Source organism: Miniopterus schreibersii, assembly GCF_964146895.1.
Source record: "Miniopterus schreibersii genome assembly, chromosome: 19".
Classification (NCBI taxonomy): domain Eukaryota; kingdom Metazoa; phylum Chordata; class Mammalia; order Chiroptera; family Miniopteridae; genus Miniopterus; species Miniopterus schreibersii.
In genome coordinates, this window is record NC_138119.1 from 7,189,729 (window position 1) to 7,217,675 (window position 27,947).

Consider the following 27,947-nt stretch of genomic DNA (forward strand, 5'->3'; position numbering starts at 1 on the left):
CCATGCCTAAGAACTATCTGTGTTTTTAAACAATAAGATGTATTTATTTAGGCAGTTCTCTACTGGTCATGCTATTAAGGGTTATCAGCAATACAATGACTTGTATAGATCATGCCATAATTACTTGAAATCTGTCACCTCTGCTTTAGTTGACTGAATTGGTTTAAGATATTCCACTAACTTGGATCTGTTTTTGATGTTGATATACAAAGAGAACCTTAAGAAGTATAAGAAGGGAATATGAAGGTTTATGTAGAATGGAATTCTGTCTACTGGAGACAGCTCTGAATCTTTCTCACACATTAAAAGACAAAAACATAGCCAGGTGCCTTAATTTAGCCTAATCCTGTAGAGACCCATGGGAGTCTGTCTGTCTTACAGTGCTTCCATCAACGTCAAGCAGAACTAGTAGCAGATACACAAATCAAGAGGCATATTATGTCCTTAATAAACAGTAACCATCTGTTACCTTGAGTAATTCCTTCTCACAGCTGACAGGCCCAGGACGTGCTGCAGGAGAGCAGGGGAGGTATTTCACGTTTGTGAAACTCAAACTTCACTATTCAAATGGGAACCAGTAACTGCAAAGAGCAAAGGATTACTTTAAAAGACTAAACTAGTCAATACCTGTATAGAGGAGATTATGTTTAGTAAACTTTCTTCTTGATAATCCCAAATCATACATTATATTTGAAAGTGAGGCCCATTTGGTCCATTATGAGTATGCAGATCTAAAAACTTTCAAAACTGAATTTCATTAATTTGAAAGGTTATTTTTGCAGTGCATAAGTCTACTTACCTCTAAATGCAGTTAACCAAAACTAAAAACATAGATCCGCCAGCTTGTACTTTGTGAGACACACTGGAATTGAGAATTTTCCTACATGTCTGAAAGTCAAGAAAACCACACGCCTATTAGGCAAGTATCTGCTTCTTCAGCTATTTAAAGTGTTCAGTTTATATGATTCATGGGCCACAACTGACATGGTCAGGAAGTCTGAGGTTAAACCTCCACAGCAGTTTTAGGGGGGATGTTTTCCCAATGCAACAAATTATAAAATTAAGTGAATAGGTATTATTCTTGTCCTCTGGTTATTACTGTTCCAAATCAATGTATGAATAGCCTGCTCTTATATTTTGGTTTCATTTCTCAGTAACAGCTCAGTATTATCAGAGTATATTGTATGTTACATCACTCCTTTTGGGGATCAAAACAAAAGACCAAGCCCCTAGAAATCATTAAACAGATACAAAGCACCGAGCATAGCAGAATCCTGAAGTTAAACTCATCCATCCTTGAAGAAGAAATAATTGTATGAATGGTAAATTATTCGAGGTCTACTTGCATTTATTCTACAGATTTATACTGAGTACCTATTGCAGGGTCAGGTACCTACTGTTCTGAGTTCTGGAGACTTAGAAGGGAACAAAAGTCCCTGCCTGAAGGACTTACATTCTAGTGGGGAAGGTAAGAGCAGAAATAAGTTTTAAAAAACAAAGGATGCTGACTTACACTAGGGCGGTAGAAGTGGGGTTACAAAAGAGTGGACTGATTAGAAAAATCTACCAAATAATTGTTCAAAGGCTTGGTGACTGGATGTGAGGCATAAATGAGCTAAGGATGATTCCCAAGTTGCTGGTTGAGCAACCACATACAGGGTGGAGCAAAAGTAGGTTTACGGGTGTGAGGACCTGAAACACAGTTTATTCCTGTACTAATACTTATTATTATGTTATTTTCCATACAAACAACTATAATTCTATTTCTGCCCCACCCTGTCTAATTTTAACCACCTGAAAATTTAAACCAATTATACGCCATCAAAATTGTAACAGAAACAACACACAAGGGTAGACTATTCTAAATACTGCATTTCAACCAGAGAATTTAGTCTCAGTAGAAATTGCAAATAAAAAGCAGAGCAGCATCTTTTGTAGGAGGAAAAAGGCATCTGTCTTTGTCTGAAATCTGCACTGAGCCTTGGATTTGAGACCACTGCTGCTGTTCCTTATGGAAAACAGTACAAGCAAGATTTCTCGGAGCCACCTGTTGAGACGCTGAAGTGCCTTTACAGAAGTTCCTTCTCAAGGCCAATCACTGTGATGAGGGTTTCCCTTTAAAATCTGTATACCTCAGGCAGCATTTAGAATGGCCGCGTATTTTTGATAACCCACTTCTAGTTCCGCAACCTCGCTTCCTGTTCCTCTCTTCACAGTTAGGAATCTATCAGTGAAAGATTTTTGAAGGGCTTTAAACGGCAGTAACAACTGTTTACTGTGGGTTTACTAAGTGCTAAGGACTTTAGGCTGTGCTAAGTACCTTACAAGATAACCTCTTTGACAGCCTATTAGGTAGGTGGCATCCCCATTTAACAGCTAAGGAAACATACAAAGAGGTTAAGTAACTTGCCCCAGATTATGAAGCTCATAAGCGGCAGAACCGAGGGTATGAACCGAGGGTATGAACCAGAAATGTCTAATCCCAATCCCTGGTCTCTTGAAAAATTCATCTTTAAACCTCAAAAACCTTCCTGCGTACCAGGGTATGTGGAACACTGATTTTGCATGAACACAGGCAGATACTGCAGATTCATCATCTTTTTGCTGGTGGAGGGCTTTGCCTTCAATTTGCAAAAAAAGCAACATCTGTGAGATGCAATAAAGCCAAGTGCAATAAAATGAGGTCTGCTTGTATATACTTCACACATAATAACTAAGTTTCTAACATTCAAGAATTCACAAAATCTTATTAAAATGTTCAAGTTTTCAATTTGCCTCAATAGATGCTTCAAAGCAGGTAACTCGATTACTAAGAATTATATGTAGACTAGTGGAGTTTCTACGAACACAGGTACATGCCCATGTGTGTGACAGGGGATACTGGTAGAGACTAAGTCATCAAAGCATATTTGGCTAAGTACAGACACTGAGGACCTGAAACTGCACTAAGGGCTGGATCCATATAAACCATCAGTGCTTCACTCTGTACTGTGATAGGAAACAGCTCAGACAACCGATAGGGAAACCACGTGTGGTGGTCATGGATGAGCACGTCCTTAGATCTCACGCTGAATTACATGGCATATCATACGCATGACTCCTTCACCAACAACAGTTACCAAATTAACCTCAAATTTATAAACAAATTAGCCCGGCCAGGCATGGCTCAGCAGTTGAGCATTGACCTAGGATCCAGGAGATCGAGGTTCGATTCCCTGTCAGGGCACGTGCCCGGGTTGCAGGCTCCATCCCCAATGACTCTCTCATCATTGGTGTTTCTCTCTCTCTCTCTCCCTCTGCTGCCCTCTCCCTGAAATCAATAAAGTTGTTTTTTTTTTAAGTATAAACAAATTAAACATTTATCCATAGTTTAACAGAAACTCAGTTTAAAAGGTTATTTTTTTCCTTCAATGACAAAAAAGCAGCCTAGAAACTGACATTCTCCAATAAAGTTCTTTTATTTGAGTTCAACCTAAAATAGTTCAAGTTTGATCTCTCTGCTAGAGAAACGAAATCTCCGGTTTTGTACGCTGGAATAGAAAGTACTGCATTTGCATATTTCCAATGAAGCATATTTGCCTCTTGTTCTGGGTACCTTGTATAGTTACCCAAAAGACCATTTCCAGTAAACATAACTGTCACAGCACTGAAATGTCCAAGATAAATGCCCTAACTTCAAAAGTGGTCCTTGTGTTACCATAACACAGTCTCTAGTCTCCTAACTATTCACATTGTTGGAAAACTGTGAAGATAAGTTTTTAGCATGCAGCCCAGTTGGAAAAGGACTGGCTCTCTCTTGAAAACACCATTCGTGAGATCAGGCAGGGCGGAGGGCACCTCTGTGTATGAACAAGTGGGTGGGGGTCTCACGGTTTCTCCGGTCATCTCTTTCCTTCATGGGGAGGTATCGATGCCAGCAAGGGGAGCGAGTCCAGGCACATGGCTCAGCTTAGGATTTAATTTTCCATAGCTAAGAAAAGAAAGTCACCAAAATAAGTTAGTTTTAAGACCAACAGGTGGGGTTTATAAGCACACTCACATGAGTAAGAACCAAGAGCCCTTTAACAAGAAGAAAAACCCTGGATGCAACCACCACAGGACACCATAGAGAAAAAACCATGAAAAGTGTCCAGGATCAAAAATCATACTGCAGTTCATGGGATCTGGGTGTTCATTCAATCCAACCGCGCACATGTCCCTAAGTCAGAGGAAGACCCTCCCTCAGCTCACACTATTAATCTGACATGAGAGTCAAGCTTGATTTTTGTGCAATTCAAGAGCAAAGGATACTGTGCTTCTTTGAAAGGGGAAAACCTAAGCTGAGAAGCCTGTGGACCACCAATCAAAACGTGTCTCTTTACTTCCAAGAGTTATTTCCATGTCAGACACACACACAGTGAAGATCAAAGATAATTATTACAAAGATTCGTTTTTAAGACTCAGGCAGATGCTAGAGTGGCCAGTACTCCTACTCACTCGTATATTAAATCCCAGAAGATCACTTATAACGCCCGAGACAGCAGAAAGGATTACTACTCGTGTGATGTTGTAGATTAAGGGATTCATTGTCAGTCCATAGAGTCGAAATGGTGTGTCCAGCTCCTACAGACACATAAAAGCACAGAGATGAGACGTGGTTTCTCAGTATCAGCAATTCTGGGCTGGGTTTAGGTCTTCGGTGAGGGTGGCTGCCTAAGGCTGTCTTCCCTTAATGTTCAGCTGTACTAGGGTCACCCACGTTTCACTAGCTACGTTTTTTAAGGTGGATTCAGCAATGTTATTTGTGATTTTTTAAAAAAATGTAATTTAAGAGATGTGACAGACATCAGCAATCCCCAGAACCCAGGTAACAAATGGGAAATTTTTTCTTATATGGTCATTAACCTAAAACCATCGAGTTGGTGTTGTGAGTCTCCTCGGCCGGGCACCTGCCTGTTACTAGGCTCTTCTCCAGGAAGCAGAGCATTGACTTAATTTAAATGGTAGTAAAAGAGTGTCGTAGGATAGTACTTACTTTCAACAATTTGGTGGACAGTTTTAATACATTGTTTACTAGAGTAAGCTGTTCTTTCTTAGTTGGCTTTTTTTCCATCTTAAGATATAAGTTAATCTAAGGGAAGGAACAGAGATTAAGGTAAATGTCATAGGAAAACATAGATATACAGCATTAAATCTGGCAGATTTTAAGGATCATGTTTTCAAGTAAAATCAGTGTAAAAATTCCAGCAGCTATTTCTAAGAAGCACGTATACCACGTACCCTGGCCCCCATCCCTAATCAGTCATGTCTGGCAAAGAAAAGCCAGTTAGCCCGGCCGGTGTGGCTCAGTGGTTGAACATCGACCTAGGATCCAGGAGATCACTGTTTGATTCCCAGTCAGGGCACATGCCCGGGTTGCGGGCTCAATCCCCAGTAGGGGGTGTACAGGAGGCAGCCGATCAATGATTCTCGTCATTGATGTTTCTCTCTCTCTGAAATCACTACAAATAAATAATAAATAAATAAATGTCTACCAAGCTCTAACCTTAAAAAAGAAAAGAAAGAAAAGAAAAAAAAGAAAAGCCATTTAGTGAAGAAATGATAAAGCAATTTAAATACCAAAACAATGAAAAATGTATTTTTTCCCTTATAGGAAGAATTCTCCACTATAATTCTAAGACAAAAAAATATTTTAAAAAAGAACTAATGCTATACCAAATGCTTTTATTTAAAATTTATGGATAAACATAAAACATTTTTAAATGTCATACTATGCTATATTTATAAGAAAAATTTCTCAGTCTTCATAGCTATTCACATACTAACAAGCAAGTATTTTCCAAACCCTTAATGTATTCTATGTCTGAGACAAAAGTTGTTCTAGAAGTTTATTAACATACTTAAATTACAAGTACTCTAAAGATCTAACAATGGAGAATATGAGAGTACCAGTATGCTCCATTCCCACCAACAGAAAACCTTTATAGTATACAAAGTATTTCCAATCCATTAGATCTTACTTCTTACAACAATCCTGGGAGCAGGTGGGGAAAAGGCTATCCTCATTTTATAGGAAGCAAACAATTACATAGTAACAAAGTGTGATGTGTAAGGTCATATAGCTAAAAAGTGACAGGCTTTTTTTTTTTTTTTTTTTGAGTCTTCTGCACAAATCTTATCATGCCATCTCTAACCACTGAAGCAAACCAGCCGGGACATATCAATACCTGTTCAGTAAGTAATATTGAAACGTTGCTGTATTTCTTATTGGTTTCAGACCCCAGTGAGGCCAGGCGCAGTAAGAAAAGTAGTAAAGCTGATTCCCAGATCAGAAACTCCCAATTATAAGCATCATTCAGGAAAGTTTTATGTCCTTGGAGAACCTATACAAAGGACCAAAAAGAAGTAAAGTTTTTCATTTGTCTTAAAATTTGTAGTTAGTCCTTTATGACAGCTATTTAAATCATTTACAAGATAGCAATATTTTAATACTCAGAAGAGTTTTATCTCATAAAACATCTATTTAACTAGTCATTATGTATTTCTCCACATTTATTAGATTTTTTTCCTTTGCATGAAAGACAGCAAAGGTCTGGAAGTAATAAAGGAGGAAACCATAATACAGTAAGTAAAATAAGACCAATGCATTTCCGGCCTCTAACCACCAGTGTGCCCACTCCCAATTACATGGTGACCATTTTTACCTTGGGCTTACAGGAATAAATTAAATTTGCTCATGGCTAATAGTGCATGGCTAGTAGTGCTCTCTAAACTGCATGGCCCACCCCACTGGGGTGACTAGAGCATCCCGAGGAATCAGTTCCTTATTCCAGTTTAGAACCTGAACAGCAGCAGCAGCCGCTACCAGTTATTAAATACCTGTTATATGTCAAGTTTTTGTTTTTTTCCAATTTTGTTGTTGTTGTTACTGATTTCAAAGTAAAGAGCTTTATTCCTGTAAGCCCAAGGTAAAATGGAATTTACTGAATATACAGAGAATGCTCACAGAGACCAAAGGTAGGCCTTTTGAAGAGGAGGAAGTCACCAAGCAGCTGCCCTCTTCCCCAGGGCCATTTGGGCTCCCATCTCCACTCCTCTTAGCAAATTCCACTGCCTTCCAAGACCCTTGTTTACTGCTCCTCCGTAATTCTGACTTGTTCCAGCCTTAGTCTGTCACAGCATCCTACTGGTCCCTGTGATCCCAACTGATCCTTCTTCTCCAAAGTCCACCACTTATATCTCAGATTTTCAGTTCTGATCTCCAAAAGGGAATATATTTAGCTTAGTTGGGGTCAGATGTTCACTCCAGCCAATTACTTATGACTAGGGGAGGAAAGTAACAATGAGTAGCAACCAAGGTGCACCTCTTCAGCAGGTGATACAATTTACTGCTCAGCGATAGATAACGAATAGACAAACCACAGCCAAATCGCTATGAAACCAAACACAAAGAAAAACCCTTAAAACCAGGCAGAGAGAAAGAACATTACTTTTAAACTAGTGGCCATAAGAATAACTGACTTCTCAAGATAAAATATGGAAATCAGAAGACAACAGAATCCTACAAGTGCTGACAGTAACTGGCAACCTAGAAATCTATACCCAGTGACAATATCCTTCAAACATAAAAGTGACAAAAGACATTTTCAAACAAAAACAGAATTCACCACCACCAGATTCTTCAGGCAGAAGGAAAATAATCCACAGAAAAACAAAGAAAGACAAGGACTAATGAAAAGCAATAGAAAGGGTAAATATGCAGGTAAATAAAAATAAATAATTGACTATAAATAACATTAATAATTACATCTTATGAGTTTAAGAAATACGTAAAATTTAAATGAAGCACACGAGTAACACAAAGTGCTGATGGAAGATTTAATAAAACTGACCATATGCTGGAAAATGAAGCTACCTCTGCATATTCAAAGGACTGAAAACCTAAGGATGTTGTCTGACCACAGCAGAATTAAGTTTAAACTTAATAAATGGGAATAAGCCTGTAACTTCTTGTAATGAAGCAAGCACAAAAGTGCAACAAAAAGAAGATACAGAAATCTGTCAAAAGGACAGAGAAGGGCCCAGCCAGCATGGCTCAGTAGCTGAGCAGTGACCTATGAACCAGGAGGTCAGGGTTCGATTCCTGGTCAGGACACACGCCCAGGTTTCCGGCTGGATCCCCAGTAGGGGGCGTGCAGGAAGCAGCCGATCAATGATTCTCATCATTGTGCTTCTCTCTCTCTCTCTCCCTCTCCCTTCCTCTCTCTGAAATCAATTTAAAAAAAAAAGACACAGAAGGGTCTCCCACTGGCCAAATCTGGGATGATTTAGGCAACAAGTACAGTAATATATTACCATCCATTGGATAAAAATAAGAATAAATGAGCCCACAGTATAATAAGGAATGAATAAATAAATGAGTGGGAAAGAAAGGTCTACCTTAAAATAACAACTAATAAACGTAGAAGAAATGATGGAGTTAGAAAATCTCTATCTTTTCCGCCATCATGGCATGACAGCTTTATCATAGATCAAAAATTACAAACTAAAATTAAATTAGAGTGATCTTGGAGTCTTAAAGGACTTCAAAATTACCTTTATTCTCAAAAGTTACAAAAGTTAGGAAAATTAACAAGTATTCAAAAGAGCAAAAGAAATTGAGGTACATTAAAAATATATGTACTTAAATGCAGTGAAGTGGTCCAAAACAGATATGGAACTCTTACCTGCGCACAACAAATGAAAGCAATCGAAAGCGTCAGTAAGAAGACCGAGGATACAACCACGTCAACTGAACGCTGCGGACCCCGTCTCTGTGGAGTGACACAGGTTCACCTGTGAGGTTGCCGTTAGGGGCAGCCACAGCTCTCACATCAGGAACAGTCTGATTTTACTACATTAATGTGTTTTTTGTTTTGTTTCTTTTTTTTCTTTTTGTCTTTCTACATTAATGTTAAACACTTATAAGAAGTTTCTGACATAGAATTTTAACACCTTCAACTTTAATTAAGCACTGAAATCCATGCTGTTCTAAATTAAGGGCATGACTGATTCACTGGCGTATTTTCAGCTGGAATATTTTCCAAAAAATCAGAAAAAGATGCAATATTCAATTTATCGATCTGCCCTAGGAATTTAAATTTTCTTTTCCCTTTCTAAGCTTTTACTTACTTCCACCAGCCTGCAGGCGTATCACTCTCAAGTTGGCGTCCAGCGAGCCTACCAGCCACTGACAATCTGTCCAGCACACAGAACTAACTACACTGCCCATTGCTACCTGCTGCCAGAAATTCCTATGAGCATGGTTCCTGTATATTCTTCCATATGGTCTATTGTTAATCAACAAAACTCACCTTTAGAAAGGAACGCAGTGATAACCATATCTTAATGTTCTCCACCTTTTTAAGTCTGAAATGAGGTATTTCATATTTTCTAGCTTTCCTGGCAGAAGTAATATGGCTGAAGAGTTTTGCAAATAAAAATCTCTGGAGGTTGAAAACAAACATCACAAAGTGAAATGTACATATGTGTCTGTGTATTTATATGATTGTCAACAACATTCCCAGCCTACAGACATGGTTAAAAGGATGAAATTCTAATCGGCGATCACTAAGCCAGGCAGCGAAGAACGTCAACAGGTCATTCTCCCGCTGCTTCCAAAGCATGTGACAGTCACACACTTCTTCAGTGAGGCGGACATTCTCCGGACACCTTTGTAAATCCCCAAGTTCAAAAACAAATGTTTATACAGAAGTCTGGTTTACTCCTAAATTACATTTCCATTCAAAACCCTGTTTTTTACACATATCACCAATATATTAAGTCCTCAATCCCTAACTCCTATCAAATCTCAATCATTTTAACTCTCACTTGGATGTTTTTCACAGAACCATTGTACTGTGAGGATTACTACACGTGTGACAGACAGAAAACAGCAAAGGCACATTGGGGTGCAGGTGCTAAGCAGTCAGCTAGGCTCGCTCTCTGGCTAAGCCCCTTCCTCCCACCCAGGGGCTCAGCAAAATGTCAGATGATAAGAAATCACTTGAATAATCAATATCAGAGAACAAAAATCAATGAAGTATTATATGTAAGAGCAGATGTGAGAAATTTTAATTTTCCACCAACCTGTTTATATGTTCTCTCTGCCACACACATCATGAAAAAAAACATCCACGTAAGACACAATCGTTCAAAAAAATTAATTATGGACAAAATAATAATAGGGGTAACCGGTGGTGCCCCACAAAAGAGAGTCAGGATCTCCTCGGCTGAAATGGACTTTAGCTGGTCAAGGCTCTTCTCACGGAAAAGTCGATGCAAACAAGGGAAAAACGCTAGTCCAACAGTGACAACATTGCCCAGCATCTGATAACCTCCTCCTTGCTGATACGCATTAACCTGGGAATCAATTCAGGGTGGCCATCGTTATTACATAGCTGAACGGAGTTATGTAGCAGCATTTATCAAATACTACTTAGGTGATTAAAAACTAAATCTTTAAATCTAAAAGAAGTACAAATAAAGATGATGTCCGGATTTATGACTTTAGACCTTATTAAAAATTACGCTTACACAAGATAAGGAATATTCACAGAGTATACCTGAACAACTGATCATGCTCACAAAGGTCTCTACCTTTGTAACAAAACGAAATTTACCACCCAAAGACTCTGACGCTAAAATTAAAAATACATATATTCGCGTTTCAAAAGCAGAGTCAGTGTTTTGATCACTAAATTGTTCTACGAAATTGCTGCTGGTCACTAAGTAGATTTTTTGAAAGATCTGAAAACCACAATCCTTAAGTCTTACCCTGCTCATGATGATGCCGCTTATTTCTAACACAGACATATCCATCTTCTTGCACTCATTTCCTTCCCAGATGATTGCACTCACTCGATCAGAGGCAGGACTTGAGTTCTGAAGCCAGAATAAGTGGTTCTGAGAAGAAAAACAGAACCATTTCTATCCGCTGCTTTCTCTCCTCCACTGGACTTCTCCCCGTGTCCAGCTCCCAGCTCCCTCGGCCGGTGCTCCACCTCATCACTGTCGCCTCCCTCACAACTCATCACACCAGCACCCTCCTCAGTGGTGCTTGTTTGTGTCCTTTTTTCTTTGCTACGTCATTTTCTTACCGGAGAGGAGCCAAATGTCCTCTATAGCACCAGGATTCCACGCTCTCTCTAAGCATGAAGTGAGGATAAGCCTGGTGTATGCACCAGGTACTGAGGAAGTATTTCTAGGGTAGCACACTCTCCTGGGGCCGGAGGATGTCAGTTATGAGAGGTGCTAAGCCTTGGATATCACATGAGGACACAGAAAAGCATAGGAAATGTAAGAAGAGACAGTCGCAGTGAAAACTGCCCCCTTTCTCCTCTGCCGCATCACATCTTGTGCTTCAAGCAGCGGGCAGCTCAAGTCCCACTTCACCCACGTGGTCCTCTCTGATCGCCACAAGCCTTGTTTTGCCCTTCTGTGAAATTAAAAACCTTATAGTCTATATCAGACAGATTAGCATCTAATTGTATGCTGCATTTTTGGTGCCCTTTACTTATTTCCCATATAGTAATCTTATCCCAAACTGGAATATAACTTTCTAATAAAGGACAGTACGGTGTATGCTCTTTCTACCACAATGCTTCGCGTAATGCTGATGAGCACTTACTGACTTGGTCATTGATTTGGCAAAAGATTGTAAAGGGACTGGCATCAGATATGAAACGTCATTCTGGCTCCAGTGTGGAAAATGAAGGAAGGGGGAGCGAGCCGAGGGAAGCTGCTGTGGTGACCAGATGGGAGCTGATGACGGTGTGCACCAAGCAGGGTGGCCCAGGAGGACAGATACAGATGTTATAGAGCAGAAAGGAGAGAAAGTGATGACCAGTTAGAAACACAGTGCAGAGAATGAGAAAATTTAGGTTAGGGCAACTCTAGGGTACTTCCCCCCGAGTTCTAATCCCAACATCCCTATTTCCCCATCTCTAAATTAGGGGTGATAATAGCACCAACCTAATACGATTATTATAAACTTCAATGAGATAATACAATGCCCGCACAGGGTAAGCACACAGTACAGATTAGCCATTATTACCACTGCCTTTACACACCTGCTGAAAAACATCCTCTTTGGGGTCACGTTTGGTCCCTGAGTGAAGGGTGTGCACATGGGTCCCCTCACTGTCACTGGTGACAGACGACCTGCACTCTGGGCCATGCAGCAGATCATCCCACAACATATCCTCGGTCTCTGAGTCGTGGCGGGTGCTTTCTGAGTCCCTTCTCGACATATTGATGCTTTGAGAGCCACCACCACTCACACCGGATCTGGAGCCCTTTAAAGGAAAACAAAGATATTTTTCATTCACTTTTTAAAAACAATTACAGATATGAAATACAATTAAAAGGACTTATCTATGGTGATGGCAGGCAAGCTTTCCTAAGTCAATCACTATGTATTCATTTATTCACAAGGCTTCCACATAATAGTAATACATTTTAATATTTAAATGTCAAACTCTGATGACTGTAACAAGCAGGACTTTAAAACAACACTCTCAGGATCACTTTGTAAGTTATATAAAGGTCTAACCCCTATGCTGTACACCTGAAACTAGTATAAGATTAAATGTCAATTGTAATTGAAATTTTTAAAAATTTTTTCTTTAACTTTTCTAAAGTAAAAAAAAAAAAGTACCAGCATATATAGATATGATTGATTGATTGCTAAGTAGGCTCCCTTTAAGAAGTTATTGACAAGTCAGGATTGTTCAGCAAAATGTCCTGGGATGGAGTGGCTCCTGCAAGCACATCCAGAGGACCTGCCCTGGAGGTAAGCACAGATGAGCCTCTGACATACCCAGGTTCCCCTTCTCTAAATATTGTGAGCGGGACTATAGAGCTAGTCATGTCCAGGGCCTGCCAAACATGAGTCGCTGGCAGAGAAAAGGATGAACCGAGCAGCTCTCCTGCAGCAAAAACATAAAGACAGACGTTTTGCCATGACCCTGACTGCCCTGTCAGTCAAAACAGAAACCACACCACCACCATCTACTCTGCTCTCCCCTGAGTCATAATACCCCCAATGTACAGTATGCCCATTAGCTCTCAGGATGGGATTTTCTGCTCCCATCTCTCCGGGGTCCTTTCCCAAAAATCAGTCCTCGTCAGATTTAAACTCCGTATTTCAGGTGAACATTAAGCAAGCTTCTCATTATGTGAGGACTGAGGAACCTCTTTCTGAGCATCACCTATGATCCTTTTAAGATTAAGTCAAAATGGGCGGGGGCGGTTAGCAAAGGGTAAAGGGGGCCAATATGGTGATGGGAGATGAAACGACTTTGGGTGGTGGGCACACAATGCAATATACAGACCACGTATCACAGAAATGTACACTTGAAACCTATATAATCTTATTAACCAATGTCACCCCAATAAATTTAATTTAAAAATAGAATAAAAAAGTAAAAAAAAACAAAACACAAACAAAAAAAAAAGATTAAGTCAAGATGAAAAGAGTTCATTCTGTTTCTGGGGGTGAGCAGTCACACAGGAGCTGTTAGATAGGTGGACGCAGGAGAGGGGCAGGCAAATATAAACACCACTTTGGGACAACTCATTTAAAAAGGAATGAATGAAGTTATTACACTTGAGGATATGCCCTGAACAGTGCTCTAACGGATTCATTACCTGGCTGAAAACTGCTGATTCAAATTCGGATTCGGCCAGACTATCTGAATCCCGCATAATATGACACCACTTGGCAGGGGTTTTCGTTACCTGCCAAAAATCAAGCCAGTGAACAATGGGGAAACATGTTAAACACTGTGTAACTATTCGATGATTTAGAAGTTAATGCCTAGATTTTTCTAAACTAAAATATAATTACCTGAGAGTTTATGTGCCTTGGAAGTATTGATTTCCTGTTCTTGACCTCACAGCCATTGTCACTGGAGGCCCCTTCCACACTCCGCCGTAGTATCATCATCTGTGTCCGGGCATCAGCATCTTCTTCACTTGACAGATCATCTGACATCCCGCTACACACACGCCTGCAGGCCTCCTACAAAGAGAACAGCAATTCCTTCCCAGGGGACAGCCCAAAATACTCTAGCAAGCTGCAGGTGTACACACAAGAAAGCATGTAAAAACTAGGAAACAGTAAAAAGTCAAATCAGCCAGAACTGAACAATCCGATACAGGGCTTGATCTCAATAAAGACAATTACTGAACCTGAAGCTAAACAGTCTAAGCAGTGAGGCAGTTACAAAGGGGTAAGAAGCACAGGCGCAAGTCAAACTCTAAGTCTGAATCACAAGCCATGTAACCTTAGGCACATTGCTATCTTTCTGGGGCTCGGCCTCATCATCTGAAAAGCAATGATAACACAAGCAACTGTGACACGGGCTTGTTGAAACAAATGAAACGGGTTACGACATGTAAAGACTTAGAATAGTGCCCGGCTGTAGGAATGACACAAAAATATTAACTATCATCGCATCTCTGGACTGCGACAGCCGCCTCAACACAACCTGTGGATGAGATCTACCAGCCCACTGTGAGGCTGGGCCAGCAGCAGGTGCACTAACAACTCTAGCCCCAGAAACGGCACAAGTCTTATGTGACCATCCCCCTTTCCTGTCCTATGGGTTTACATGTCACTTACTGAAGACAAATTATACAAGCCTGTTAGCATCTATTTCACATCTGTAAGCAGGGTCTAAGGACAAAACATTTCCATGGGAAAGAAAAGATCTTGTTATATTTATATCCATCAAAATCTTACCCTACGGCGCTTCTCGCCATCTGAAAACTTTGCTTTCTCTGTCGTTGGCCACATTTTAATCTCTGGTTGCCCCTGTCTCTTCTTAATGATAGGACGCAGGTAACTGGTGTCATTGCTGGTTTCAGTCCCTTTGTTACATATTAATCTTACTGTTTTAGCCCTATTTTTTTAAAAGAAAAACAAGATCACTGACTAGTGTTCTGAAATTAACATCTTCCACGAAATCCAGTCAATTCTGGATTTTACTCTGAAAACCTAGAAAATTCAGAAATCATAATTTTTAGACTTCGCGCTTGCTGAGGGTAGAGAAAGACAATACAGTTATCTCTAGTCACCAAAACTTGGGTCAGTTAATTGAAAGGAAGCTGCACTTTCCAGTTTTGCGAGGAAGCAGGTTCACAGTCTTCTCCGCTTTCTCCCCTCAAACACACCACCACCTTCCATCGCCTGTCTGTGACACTTTGTAGAATGCCCTCCCCTCTCCTGTCCCTCAAAGCCTGACAGCTCTCGGCTCCTGCACGACTCTTGCTGACTACTCCACTCTAGAATGATCGCTCCATCGCTGGACCACATGGCCTGCAGTGAGCATGCAATCTTTTACAATATTTGTACAGTGCTGTGAATGCACCCTACCTGCTACTCCTAACTAGACAGTAAAATCACTGAGAATGGATGTGCCCAGTGCCCAGCACAATGCTCAGTACAAAGAACTCACACACATCAACTAAAGCGTGTAAATGTATCTTTGGAAAAATAGGTGAACATACTTCGTCTTCAAAACAGTAACTGTGAAAGAACTTTATTTTTGAGTGACACTCATTAATATACAACCAGTAAGTCTCTCTTTGAGTCATGCTAGTGCTGTCACAGCCTACAGACCTTGGAGGAGGAAGAATGTCTTGGACCAACTTCTCTTTCTGCCCCATAGCCCATCAACACCAGCTTCCTATCCCACATCCCATTTCTAAGGCGGATCAGCTTTGACACTGAAAAATATCTTTTTCAAATCCTTCTTTCTCTCATGATGTTGGTTCACATGGCTTAAGATATTTACCCTTTAGAGTACTTTTATTTCTGTAATCTTGGGGTCTAAAAAGATCATTGAAGGTCAAACAGAGTGAAACATTTATGGAAGATTACTGAACTTACAGGTAACGTGACAGTGGGGACAGGCTGAGTAAGCAATTCTAGAGCCTTCCAAAATCACACTGTGATAACAGGCTTACACTAGGTACTCCTATGGCCTACTCAGATTTACACCATGTAAACACTAATGTAAAGACAAAATCAAATAAAAATTCCAAGGTAACACTTCCCACCTGTTGCCAAAGAGAGTCTCCCAAAAGCCACCAGTCAAGGGTATAGGTTCCACAGTTTCAACTCCTCTGACTTTATCAGAGAAGTTACTTCCATTTTCTCGGCTCCCATCACCATTCACAGTTTTTCGTAATTTTCTATTAAAAAAAGTATTTCAACACTTCAGATTATTCAAGATCTTTTCTATTTCTGCCCAAGATATCCCTTCCAGAAAATTATCCTAACATACTACCACCTGAAATTAAGTATAATTAACTTTCACAGAATGAGGATAAGTGTGCAAGGACAGTTCTGACTTAAGGGCAAAAACAGGTCCCAAACCAAAGACCTGTGTTATCATCTTGTTCACTCATTAAAGGAATAGAACTGCTATTTTAAAACATTACAAGGAAAACAATTTTCACCATCTAATTTAGAGCCTGTTCAGGCACCATCAGCAGAAGGCACGATTCCTTTAACACAGGTGTCAGAAATCTACCCCATTTGGCACACTCAATCAGAACACAAGATAAGAGCAAATAGTCACTCAGTACTGCCCTCCAGCAGCCAACAGAGGCAGCCTAGGACCACCACCATGGCCCAGCCCAACACGCGAACCCTTCGTGGGCATTGATCACCTGAGCTGAATTCCCAAGGAATCTTCTTTTGGGGAAGAAAAGTGTGTTTTGAAAATAATACTCAAAAATAAGAATAAATATGTTGAAATTTAATGCAGCAAATGAAAAAAAAATCATATTTATTAACTGCTGAGGGAAACAAAAATCTACAGATACTCTGAGGAAAAATACCACATATACCTAAGGAACCTTTGACAACTTCCAAGCCCGCACAGAGCACAGAACAGAGAAAAACATGACATGAAGCCTATGTGTAGAAAAGTCAAATCAACTTTTATTAAAAGTTTAAAACCCGTAGAAATCCCCTTATTATGCACTACTGAGAAAGGGTGAAACTTGTAGTAGCAGTAACCCACCTGTACTAAGATCCTTGCTTATAGTGAATTTTCACCAAATCTTAAGACTAGATTTTGAACAAGAACACTTGTTCAAAACCATTATTTGATCAATTTTAATAAGGAATAATATAGAACTAGTATAGGAATTTCCTTCTAAGCAACTGAATGACAAAATCCTGCCTGTGATGAAGGTTCATGGCAAGGTTTCTTAGCATCGGGGAGGAAAATGAAAAGCAAAGCTTTTTTTTTAAGCCCCAAAATAATAAAAATGTATGCAAATCGAAAGATTTTTCACTACTTTCATGACAGATTTTTCAGTATCTACCATGCCTCTCCCAGAAAAGTCACAACTACAAGTGCACGCTCCCATCTCACCTTCTCCTCCGGTTCCCATTGCTTCCTGATGGCCTTGCTATCTGAGTCGACACGATTTGACAGTGGACGGTTCCCATAAGTAACATAAGGCACAAGGGTCCAAGTACTTCACTTACATTCACAATAGGCATCATCAAATATAACACAAGTGCTATAACTGAAAAGAAGAGGTTTCAAAGTGTACAACATTAGGGGTCATCTTTAAAACCAATTCTAGTTAAGTACACAAATTATTTCTACAAATACCTATCATTTTAGAAAGTACCCAAGTAAAAGCACATGATTTCCTACCGTATACTCTGCCTGCACGTTAGCTGAGTAAAAACCAGGAGCCCTTTCTGGCAGTGTGATAACCCAAGAACAACCACCCAAGGGGACGGTTCAGAACATGTAGCCCAGACCTAGACCAGAGTGCATGAAACCTAATACATACAATTATCCAACACGAAAGACAGGAATTCTTCAATAACACACATGGAAAACACTTAGCTTTCCCCTTACAAGTGACCAAAGAAATGCACATTAAAGAAACAAAGTACTATTTTTTGTCTTAAATTAGGAACAATTTTTTAATTTATAATAATGCTGCTAAGACTATGGTAAAACAGGTACTCTCATCTACTAATTTCCAAAAGAATTGCGTCACCAGCAATTTCACTATAGGATGGGGCAAAAGTAGGTTTACAGTTGTTCAGATGGAAAACAATACAATAATTAATAAATAATACAAGAATAAACTTTCACGTACTCACAACTGTAAATCTACTTTTGCCCACCCTGTATGTACTAAAATCCTTAAAATGTTGACACTCTTTGGTCTGTTGATTCTGTTTCAGAGAATAAATGCTAAAGAAATAACAAAATATGGAAGATTGTGTTCATGAGGGCAGTATTGAGAGAAAAAATCAGAACCAACCTAAATGCTCACAATTTGGAAACAGTTACATAAATTATAGATCCATAAAATTTTATATAATGGAGTAAAAAGGTGTTTACGGTAAATCCATATGCTAGACTATTATAAAGATGCTAACACGAGTTTTAAATGATGGTATGCCCATATAATGGAATATTATACAGCCATTAAAATGACAGTTATAAAGACTTAAGCACAATGAAATAACATTTAAAATGCAGGTCCTTATTCACAGGAACCACACTTTGAGTGCCCAGTAAGCTACTGCACTGGGCAGATACAGAACATTTCCATCATCACAGAAATTCCATTGGACAGCACTTGCCATGACTTTATAAAATTAAACTTACAGATTTGTAAATTCCTAATCTTTTTGTCATTTTATAACTTAAACAATTCAAAAAAATCAACATAAGGAAAACAAAAATCACCCTAATCCTTTCACCCAACCCAATGTTCACTACTCTTTGTTGTAATTCACGCCTTTTTGCACAGGTACAACCACAGTGTCCATGGAACGCTTTCAGAGAGTATCCCTGGTAGGCAACGGCAATACAGTGGTCAAGAGGATACACTGGGTCCCTGCACAGAGTGAGAAGAGGGAAAACACCGGGTAGTGGTGTGTAACAGAGAAATCAAAACAGGTTCCTGTGACAGTGACCAGAGAAGGGGAGGGCTGTTTAGAAAGTACACAGAGGATGGCCTCTCTACAAAGTTACATCTTTCATCTGCATTGAGAACTTAAAGATGAGAAAAAACAGCCATGTGAAAAGCCTTAAGATTATTTCAGAGAGAAAAGAAATGGGACTTGATGAAAATGCCCAGAGAAAAGAAGAGAATCCGGGATCCAGCCTTGAGGTAATCCAATACTCAAATATCAGACAGAAGACTACCGAGAAGCCCGGCCAGTGAGGCAGATGAAAGACATTCAAGAGGAGAGTAAATAATTTTCAGATGATCTCCAAATGCTGCATGTCCCTTCATTTCTCTGTACTTTAAACCATCAAATGAAAGGGTAAACGTAAGGACAATAAGGTCTGCACCATCCAATAGCAAAAACAGCACAAAGAAACGGTCAGAACTTATTCCAACCCCTCCAATTACCTTGCATGAGGTAAAGCAGTAGCAGCCAAACGAAGATTCTTAAAGAGGTAACCTGAATCCACCAGTTGCTGAACAATGGGAAAAACACAACTCGAACGAGCCCCTTCCGAGTCAGAGATGTCCATGGAATTTCAGGTTTGGCTTTGGCAAATGTTGAGCCTTTAAACATACAATGAAAGAAACCATCAAACATTTACATACACTGTAGACTGATGCCCACTTGTAACACTCTATTAAAAACAGGTGAGAGCAAAAAGCAGCACACAAAAAAAGTCAGCATGTAGTCTGTTCAGTTAAAAAGAATGTACTAACTTACGTCTAAGAGGAATCTTAGATATAATAACTTCTTGCCTCAATTATGAGGCAAGAAGCTCAAAATAAGTCAGGCTAACTTGAATGTTTTATAATACTGTATACTTGTCTTAATTACAAGCTCATCCCTCCCTCTTGACCCCTATGGTCACCAAGTAATTTGTGTAGCCACACGGTACTAAAGCAAAGGGGGGAAAATGCTAAAGCCTGAATGATGAGGTAGGAAGATTACTTTTGGAAATTTAAGTACATTATCACGTAGAGACAATATCTGAAAGTAATCTTCAGTACCACCATAAAATAATAATATATACGAGAAACCAACCAAGTTTAGAACTCACCTCTGATTAAGTCAACGTCAATCAAGTCTGGTTTTATGTGACCCATCTTTTTTGGTTTGTTTTTGAAGCCCTGGGATGAAACAAAACAAAAACAGAAATAAAAGGAAAAAGCCCTTTTAAATACAAAAGGTAAACTTATGTTTCTCTATATCTGACTCCCTCTTACTGGGAATGCTTAATCCTAATGCCTCTTAAAGAAACTTGTTATTAATACTTATTTTGTTTGAGCTTTCGGTTTTATTAAGGCATGCACGCACTTTTAAAAATAATCACAGTGCCAAAATATTAGTGAGGGAAAAACAGTAATTCCCTGACCCATCGCTCCTCCAAATTCCATTCATTAAAAATAAATAACTTTCATCTTTTTTTAGCTGTTTCTCTTGGTATTTACTTGCATACATCTAAATAATATGTGTATATTCCTGTTTTTTAATTTATTGATTTTAGAAATCATCTAATATATAGGTGGGACAAAAGTAGGTTTACAGTTGTGAGTACATAAAACACAGAGTGTATGCTTGTATTATTATTAATTACTGTGTTATTTTCCATACAAACAACTGTAAACCTACCTCTGCCCCACCCTGTATAGTCCTTTCGTGTAATTTTAGTGGTGACGCAATAGGGAGAGATTAAAAATGTGTGTGGCCAATCTACCACATTCAATCAGAAATCTAGTCATGAACATGTTTTCAAAGGAAACACTCCTTTCAGCGCCTCTGTCTTCTACCATTTGAAATTAAAGGAGATTAATTTATGTTATTAAAGACTATATGCATTCCTATTCAACACTATATTCATGCCTCTAAAACAAATGCATGGACTTTCCAGAGTACATGTTATATCTCCAAGTTTTGAATGCTTCTTAAATTAATCATTATTTCTCCAAAGGCACTTACTCTATTTTATTAACATGTGGACAATGGTTTTTACAGAAAAAACTCAGGATTTAAAAGTCGCAAAACCTTGCTGCATATTATTATGAATCAAAATAAATTTGTTCGTTATCTTTTATATATCCTGGTTTGCCTAACAGCTTTGTTTTATTGCTATTAATAAGCAAAACTGTTTTAAAAGATGAATTTTAATTTCATGCTCAATCAACATTTGTACATGCTAATTCCTGATCAAGTTTTTTAAATTAAATATTTAAATATTTAAATTAATGTAAAAATTAAAGATTACAGTAATTTACTATTTTTCCATTTAAGACATTGAGCCAGTATTGATCTTTAGCTCTGTTTAACTAAATAACTGCAGCCTAACAATTTTAGTTGAATTTGATAGAAACTTGTTGGATAGAAATTGGATAGAAACAACTACAAACTATAACTTTTATCCAATTCAACTACACACTATAGATCTATTTCTATCCAATTCACCTATACTTCTATCCAATTCAACTATAAACTATAGATTTTACAGAAAAATATCCTAAAATCCTAAATGTAATAAAATTAGATATAAGAAGAAATGAACATTTGAAAATTAGGTGTATCAGGGGAAAAATAACCCTCTGAAGAAACATGTACACTAATTTTTGAGTTATGCATACTATTCATGGGCATAACATTTATGTTATATTCAAAATCAGAATGAAAATTTAAAAAGTAAAAATATGACTGTATTGTATTCTAACAAACACGGGCCTTGTAGACATTTGCATCAAGTACTAATCTAACTAAAAAAGCTCAAAGTGCTTTAACTTTGGGGCCAAATTCATTTTTCTATTTTCTTTGCTTTCTAGAATTTTCACCTATAATGTTATAAAATTAAAATTAGCATTAACTAGGGATAAATACCAAACTATGAAAACCTCCCTTAGCAACCAACAGAAACGCATCCATTCATTCACTTAATCAACAAATATTCGACGTGTGTCCTCCATCGCCAGACACTCTACTTGAGCCAGGAATACAGCAGTAAGCGAGTCGACACGGTTCTATCTTTGAAGGGTGCGCAGGACAGAAGGGAAGACACACAACTAAGGCAAACGTGTGGGGGGCTCAGGAAAATGTCCCACCAGCCCTCACCATTCTGTCTTTCCTAAGGGACTAGAAGTCATTGGTAAATTTATGACCACTGATCTTGAGAGATGAGAAGGTCACTATACACTTTTGCATGTGTGTGTGTGTGCCGAGGAAAACACATGCCATGCTTTTGTTTCTGGACCCCTGTGCTTTGTCCTGCACATTCTACAGCAGGTGCGACAAGAGGAAACGTGCGCAGCACTTTCCAAACACTTATATTAACGTGCTCAGCACACAGGCCCTCACTACCCCGTGGGAGCAGTACTTTCATCGTGCTCCCTTTACAGATGAGGAAACCAAGGCATGGACATTCTAACCCAGCCACTCTCCCGCAAACCCCGACGCCCTGCCTCTCACCGCACGGTACACAGCACATCCCTAATCAATGCAGGGAGAGGTTTGGTTTGAGATCAGACAAGGTCACTTGCTCTGAAAGGTTCAATGAGATTACAGCCTGGGAGCTGGGAGTGAGTTTCCTAACTGGCCACCACGCTCCCCTAGCAGCCCAGGGAAAGACTAGGGGAGATTCAGCATAGCCCTGCACTAGGAGCCAGAGTAGTGGTCTGCAAGTTCGCTGGCTGGATCCAGCCCTCTCCTGTTGGCCCATTTAAAAAAATAATATAAATGGAGCAACTTTAAAATGGAGCCGGGGCTGCTACCCCAGAGGATCTGCCTTGCCTGTCTGCCTCCTCAAACCTTTGGAACGTGAGAACTGGCAATATCTTTGGGCTGGACCTAAACAACATTGTGTCCCAAAGAACTGTTTGCAAGGATAGCAAGAAAGCGCGTACTATGATCATCGGACTGAAAAGTAAAAATACTGCTTAGAATTAGCGTCACTGCGTTAGCTGATCTGCACCTATAGCATCGCCTTCCTTCTACTGATGTAACTGTTCCCCTTCCCGTTCTCATAAACACCCCCTTGCCTTTGCCTCCTAATTGGAACAGTATTTGGTTTCTGCCTGAATCAGTGCTTCCCAACTTGCTCTTTTTTAAAATCTGATATAAATGCTTGTTGCCTCTCCCTTCAGCCTTTTATTTTTAAGGTAATACCTCCAACATAACTGCAACACCTGAACAATGTGGTTCCCACTTTTAGGCAGAGGGACAAAACCACTGGAGGTGCTGCTGGACTAGCGAACTCTATTTAACAGGGTATATAAAGGACCAGTGAAACCCTGCAACACATCTTGACCTCTTAGTGTGCCGAAATTTCCATTTTATCGCCATTAAAAGAACCAAACTACTATATAGCCAGGCAAAAAAGGAAGTCACTGCTGATTTAGTGCACATGCTGAACGAAACAACTACAAGGCAAGGACAGCACTATAGGAGCATGTCCAAAGGCCACCTACCTCAGGTTTAACAGTCAAAGGTTCCCAAAGGAAAATACCTGAGGCCTGAAGGATGTATAAGAATTTGCAACAGTAGACAGGAGTTGTGGCAAAGGGGGGAGCCAAGAAAAGCATAAGAAATAAGAGATAGCAGATGCAAAGTAAACGAATTTCGAGAAGGCCGCAAGCAGGGTGGAGGTGGAGATTATAATCAAGCTAAGAATGTGAATTTACTGGAAGGGTACTAGGAAGTCAGAGAAGAGTTTTAAACAGAAGAAAAACAATCAGATTTGTGTTAAAACACTAATAAGATCACAAAGAGCCAGCATCAGTGAGGGTGAGGGGAAACAAGACGCAGAGAAAACAAAGTTTAAAAAGCTACTCGAGCCCTGGCCACTTTGCTCAGTGGTTAGAGCATTAGCCTGCAGACTAGTGGTCCTGGGTTTGATGCCGGCCAAGGGCACGTACCTCAGTTGCAGGCTTTGCCCCAGTTGGGGCACGTGCAGAAGGCAACCAATCTATGTGTCTCTCTCACATTGATGTTTCTCTCTCTTCCCCACTTCCACTCTCTCTGAAAAGCAATGGAAAAAATATCCTCAGGTGAGGGTTAAAAAAAAAAAGCTACTCCAGTCATCTAGATCAGAGTGGACAGCTTTTATCTGTAAGGGCCCAGGTGGTATTTCAGGCCCTGTGGGCTACTTGGTCTCCGTGGCAGCTACTCTACTCAGCTGCTGTTCCGGTCAAGCTGATGTAGACACAGACAATAAACACATAAAACACAGATCCTGCTGTGCTCCAGCAGATCTGGCCAGACCAGGTCATTAGCAGCATGAACTGGGTAAAGTACTTATGTTCAAAAGATATTAGGAGGTAGAATCCAGAACTTTAGGCTAATTGAAAATGTGGAATCGGTGTGAAGATGAAGCCACAGAAAAATTCCGAATCCCAATTTTAACACTCTAGCTACTCAACCAAAAGGAAAGACAAGAGAAGGGACAGGGCCATTCGCTCACATTCTTCCACTCACCAAGCCTGAAGTCCGAGGGAGGAATTCTCCTCCCACAGGAAGCACTACAAGTCACATGACAGCACAGCAATCTTCTTACAGGTAGGCAAGTGAATAATTAGGGAAACTAATACATATTTAAGTCTATCTGACTCCAAAGCTCATGCCTAAATGTTGGTGATTTGTTTTTGTTATTGGTATAAGTGAAAGATATTGGTATACCCACATACCCATATATTCATATACTTCTATAACCATCAATCTATCTGTTTATCTCAAATAGATCCCATATATCTATCTTATTATTCAGGTAATTTCATTTAATACATCTTCCATTTTTCAGAGGGGAAAATTTTATTTTTATTAAAATAATGCTTATATTAAAAAGCTAATAAAAAAAAAATTCCAACCTCACCCTTCCTTACCCTTGATTCCTACTTCTTGGTTATTTCTTCTTTTTAACTTCTAAATAAGACGTGTATCGTGTTTTGTTCACTTTTAGATGCTATCCATTCCTTTTTTATTGTTGAAGGTGAGGAGGCAGCTTTCTTATTCAGCCTTTCTGTGCCTTGGTTCCTTCACCTTTAAAGGGGTGAGGAATGTCCGGCCCACGAGCCGTATACAGCCCACAGAATCATTTGCTCTGGCCCTGCCAAGGCGGGTGCAGGCGGGACTTGAAATTCAATAAATCTAGGAGCTCATTTCACAGCTAATTTTTAAGTTGTTAATTTTGTATGGCCCAAGAATGATGCTATAAATATCCAAATGGCCCTTGGAAGAAAAAAGGTTCCCCATCCCTGACTGAATAAAATGGGAACAATAATACATCTACCTCATAGGATTGATGTAAAGATCAATTAAGAGTGTGCGTGTGTGTAGTACTTAGAGTACTGCCAGACACATACTACATGCTCAGTATTAATACGCCACCAAACACAAACACATGCCCCTCCTGAACTATAGTCTCCCCTATATAGTTTAATCACAATTTCAGTTAAATACATGTTTGCTGTTTTGAGTGTGAAGATTACATATTGTCCCCAGCTAAGCCAAATATAAACAATGATTACAGTTCCTCTCACAAATTTTGTTTGTCCGAGAATTGTAATTGCCTAATTTTTTTTCATTCACTTAATTTTATCCATATATTCTACTAACTCATAAAACTCCCAGTAAGAGTTACAAATCTGCTCCCAGTGCACTCCCACACCCCAAATGCTGCTTTCTTTCCCCCGAGACATCTAGGTCATAGCTCCCGTCCTCCTGCTCCACTGTGGTATGCTTCTCCAGGCCTGATGTGAGCTCATCCGAGGGCTTCTCTCCCTCTCCCTAGATCCCCTTTACACCTGTCAGCTGTCCTCTCTCCTGGTATTACGGTCCCTCTGTTTGGGCTGCTCTCTCACGTGTCCTCCCCGCCTTCTGAGAGAGGGCACGTGGGTGATGCATTTTTTTGAGACTTTGAAGGTCTCAATGTATCTTCATGCGGGGCCTTTACACCTGGTTAATAGTCAGGCCGGGCATAAAGTTTGAGGTTGAAAGTCATTGTGAGCTCCATGATTTTTGTTGTTTTTTCAATCCTCACCTGAGGATATTTTTTCCATTGCTTTTCAGAGAGAGTGGAAGGGGGGGGAGAGAGAGAGAGAAACATCGATGTGAGAGACACACATTGATTGGTTGCCTCCCATACACACCCCGACCAGGACTGGGGTTTGAGCCTGCAACCGAGGTATGTTCCCTTGGCTGGAATCAAACCCGGGAACCGCCACAACCCTGACTTCAGAACATTAGAATATTTAACGCCCCCTCCCCTATTATAAATGAATATACTGGCACTCTGAACCACACATCCGTTTTGGTTGGCTAGTTAGCATGAAATAACCCCAAGAGACTGCTCAGTTCTAACAGCACTGTAGAAAAAAAGTTGACTCTAAACCAATAATGGAAAAGGTGGTTCCGGCCACAAGTGGATTTTATTTGGCTTGCAGGGGAAGGGGAAGAGAAAGGGGAGGGGAGAGGTGGAGAAAGAGGGGAGGGAGGGGGCGTGGGTCTAAAATATCCAGATATTTCATATAAAAATACATATTCCCAGCTTTTCTTGAAAACTCTGAAGCTCTACACTGGGCCTACACCGGCACCAAGTAAAACTGGGCAGTGAAAAGGCCAGAGCTTGGTTTAACATGGGACATTTGCTTTCCAGCGCATCACAGACCAGCCACTTCTTTCTATTTCCCCAATACCGAGGCCAAGAGTCAACTGCCGTCTCCCCTTCCGCTTGCAGCGCTGTTGGCCTCACCAACTCCAAACAATAAAGAACGCCATCCAGGATGGGAAAGGGCGGGTTTTTTGTGTTTTTTTTTAAGTTAAGTACAATCCTCTCTTGGCATTAACACAGTAAAACAAAGCTCGAATCCAAGAAATCAATTTACCTTAATCTGAGTCTGTTCGATTGACTTTTCCCATATCTGCTGATCATATGCTCCAATCTGAAACAAGGAGCAGGCTATTTAAACGGTGCAAAGGAAACGCTTTTCTTTAAGCTCAAACCTCACGAAAGCCGTAAGCTAGTTAAAACATCAATATGCTTCTCTGGAAAATGTCTGTGGCTGCTCAGAGTTCGAGTGAAGTGAGGATCTGTGGCGACCCCCGGAAAACGTTTCCAGTTCTTAAGGGAAACTGGGGCGGGTACAAGGTGGGGGCGCGGGGCTCGGCGCCGCCGCCCGCAGGGCCGTCGGAGCCCCGACGTCGGTTTCAGGTCTGAAACCGAGCCCTCTGGTCAGCAGCAAAGTTTCACAGCATTTCTGGGGCACTGTGGATGTGGCCTGAAGAAGGGGGGTGACTTGAACATCTCCCTGGGGGGCCTGGAACTGGCTTTAAAAGACCTAACAGCCTGGTCCACCAGCCCCTCCATGCACGTTGAGAAATCACCTCAGAACCCCCGGGGGAAACGAGCCCGACAGCTCCGCGGGAGCCCAGAGTGCGCTTTACCCGTGCCCGGCACCGGCATTACCTTCTTCTGGTACCACGAGATAGCATCTCTCTCACTCGAGGCCATCTGGGTCGCCAGCCTGAGCGCGGGGGGTCACTGAAAGGGAAGAGGAGCCGGGCTGAGCGCGGCTGCCGGGGGTATCGCCCCGGTCCGGGCGGGACTCAAAAGCCGCTTCTCTCAGCCTCTCCCGGAGCCGCTCCGGTTCGCAGGCTGTGGGCCGCGAAAAAGAGAAACAAAGGAACCCGAACCGAGGCAAACCGCGCGGCCTGTGGCGCAGCGGCGGCCGCACAGGCGCCTCCGCGATGTTTTTACCCGAGTGTGTCCCCGGGCGCGGGGAACGGGGAGGGGAGGCGCCCGAGGGGACCTGCCACCTGCCCCCTCCCGCCCCTCCCCCCCGCCCGGCGCCCGCTCTCACCTGGCGCCCGCTGCCCCGCGGGCCGGCGGCCCGGACCGTCGCGCTCAGTGGCCCCGGCCGGGCCGCGAGGCTGGGGGCGAGGCGGCGGGCCC

At 40.7% G+C, this 27,947-nt stretch overlaps 1 protein-coding gene across 2 annotated transcripts; it reads right to left on the reverse strand.

Moving 5' to 3' along the window:
• Window positions 1–799: 799 nt before the first annotated feature.
• PHTF1 (putative homeodomain transcription factor 1) lies at window positions 800–27,947 on the reverse strand. 2 transcript variants are annotated; one of them, XR_013997679.1, is made up of 20 exons: window positions 27,856–27,947; window positions 27,462–27,536; window positions 26,881–26,937; window positions 20,085–20,154; window positions 19,432–19,590; window positions 17,412–17,568; window positions 16,084–16,218; window positions 14,765–14,924; window positions 13,868–14,041; window positions 13,669–13,758; window positions 12,090–12,314; window positions 10,795–10,923; window positions 10,108–10,380; window positions 9,333–9,464; window positions 8,706–8,792; window positions 6,207–6,362; window positions 5,015–5,110; window positions 4,477–4,602; window positions 3,871–3,970; window positions 800–888 (listed from the first exon to the last, which is right to left on the reverse strand). XR_013997679.1 is itself a non-coding variant. In XM_081120984.1 (19 exons), the coding sequence occupies exons 2-19, from the start codon at window positions 27,504–27,506 to the stop codon at window positions 3,950–3,952; spliced, it is 2,292 nt and encodes a 763-aa protein (XP_080977110.1). In that variant the 5' UTR covers window positions 27,507–27,536; window positions 27,856–27,947; the 3' UTR covers window positions 3,339–3,949. The 2 variants fall into 2 exon arrangements, 1 of the variants encoding a protein (XP_080977110.1); XM_081120984.1 differs by lacking the exon at window positions 800–888 and having other exon boundaries at window positions 3,339–3,970.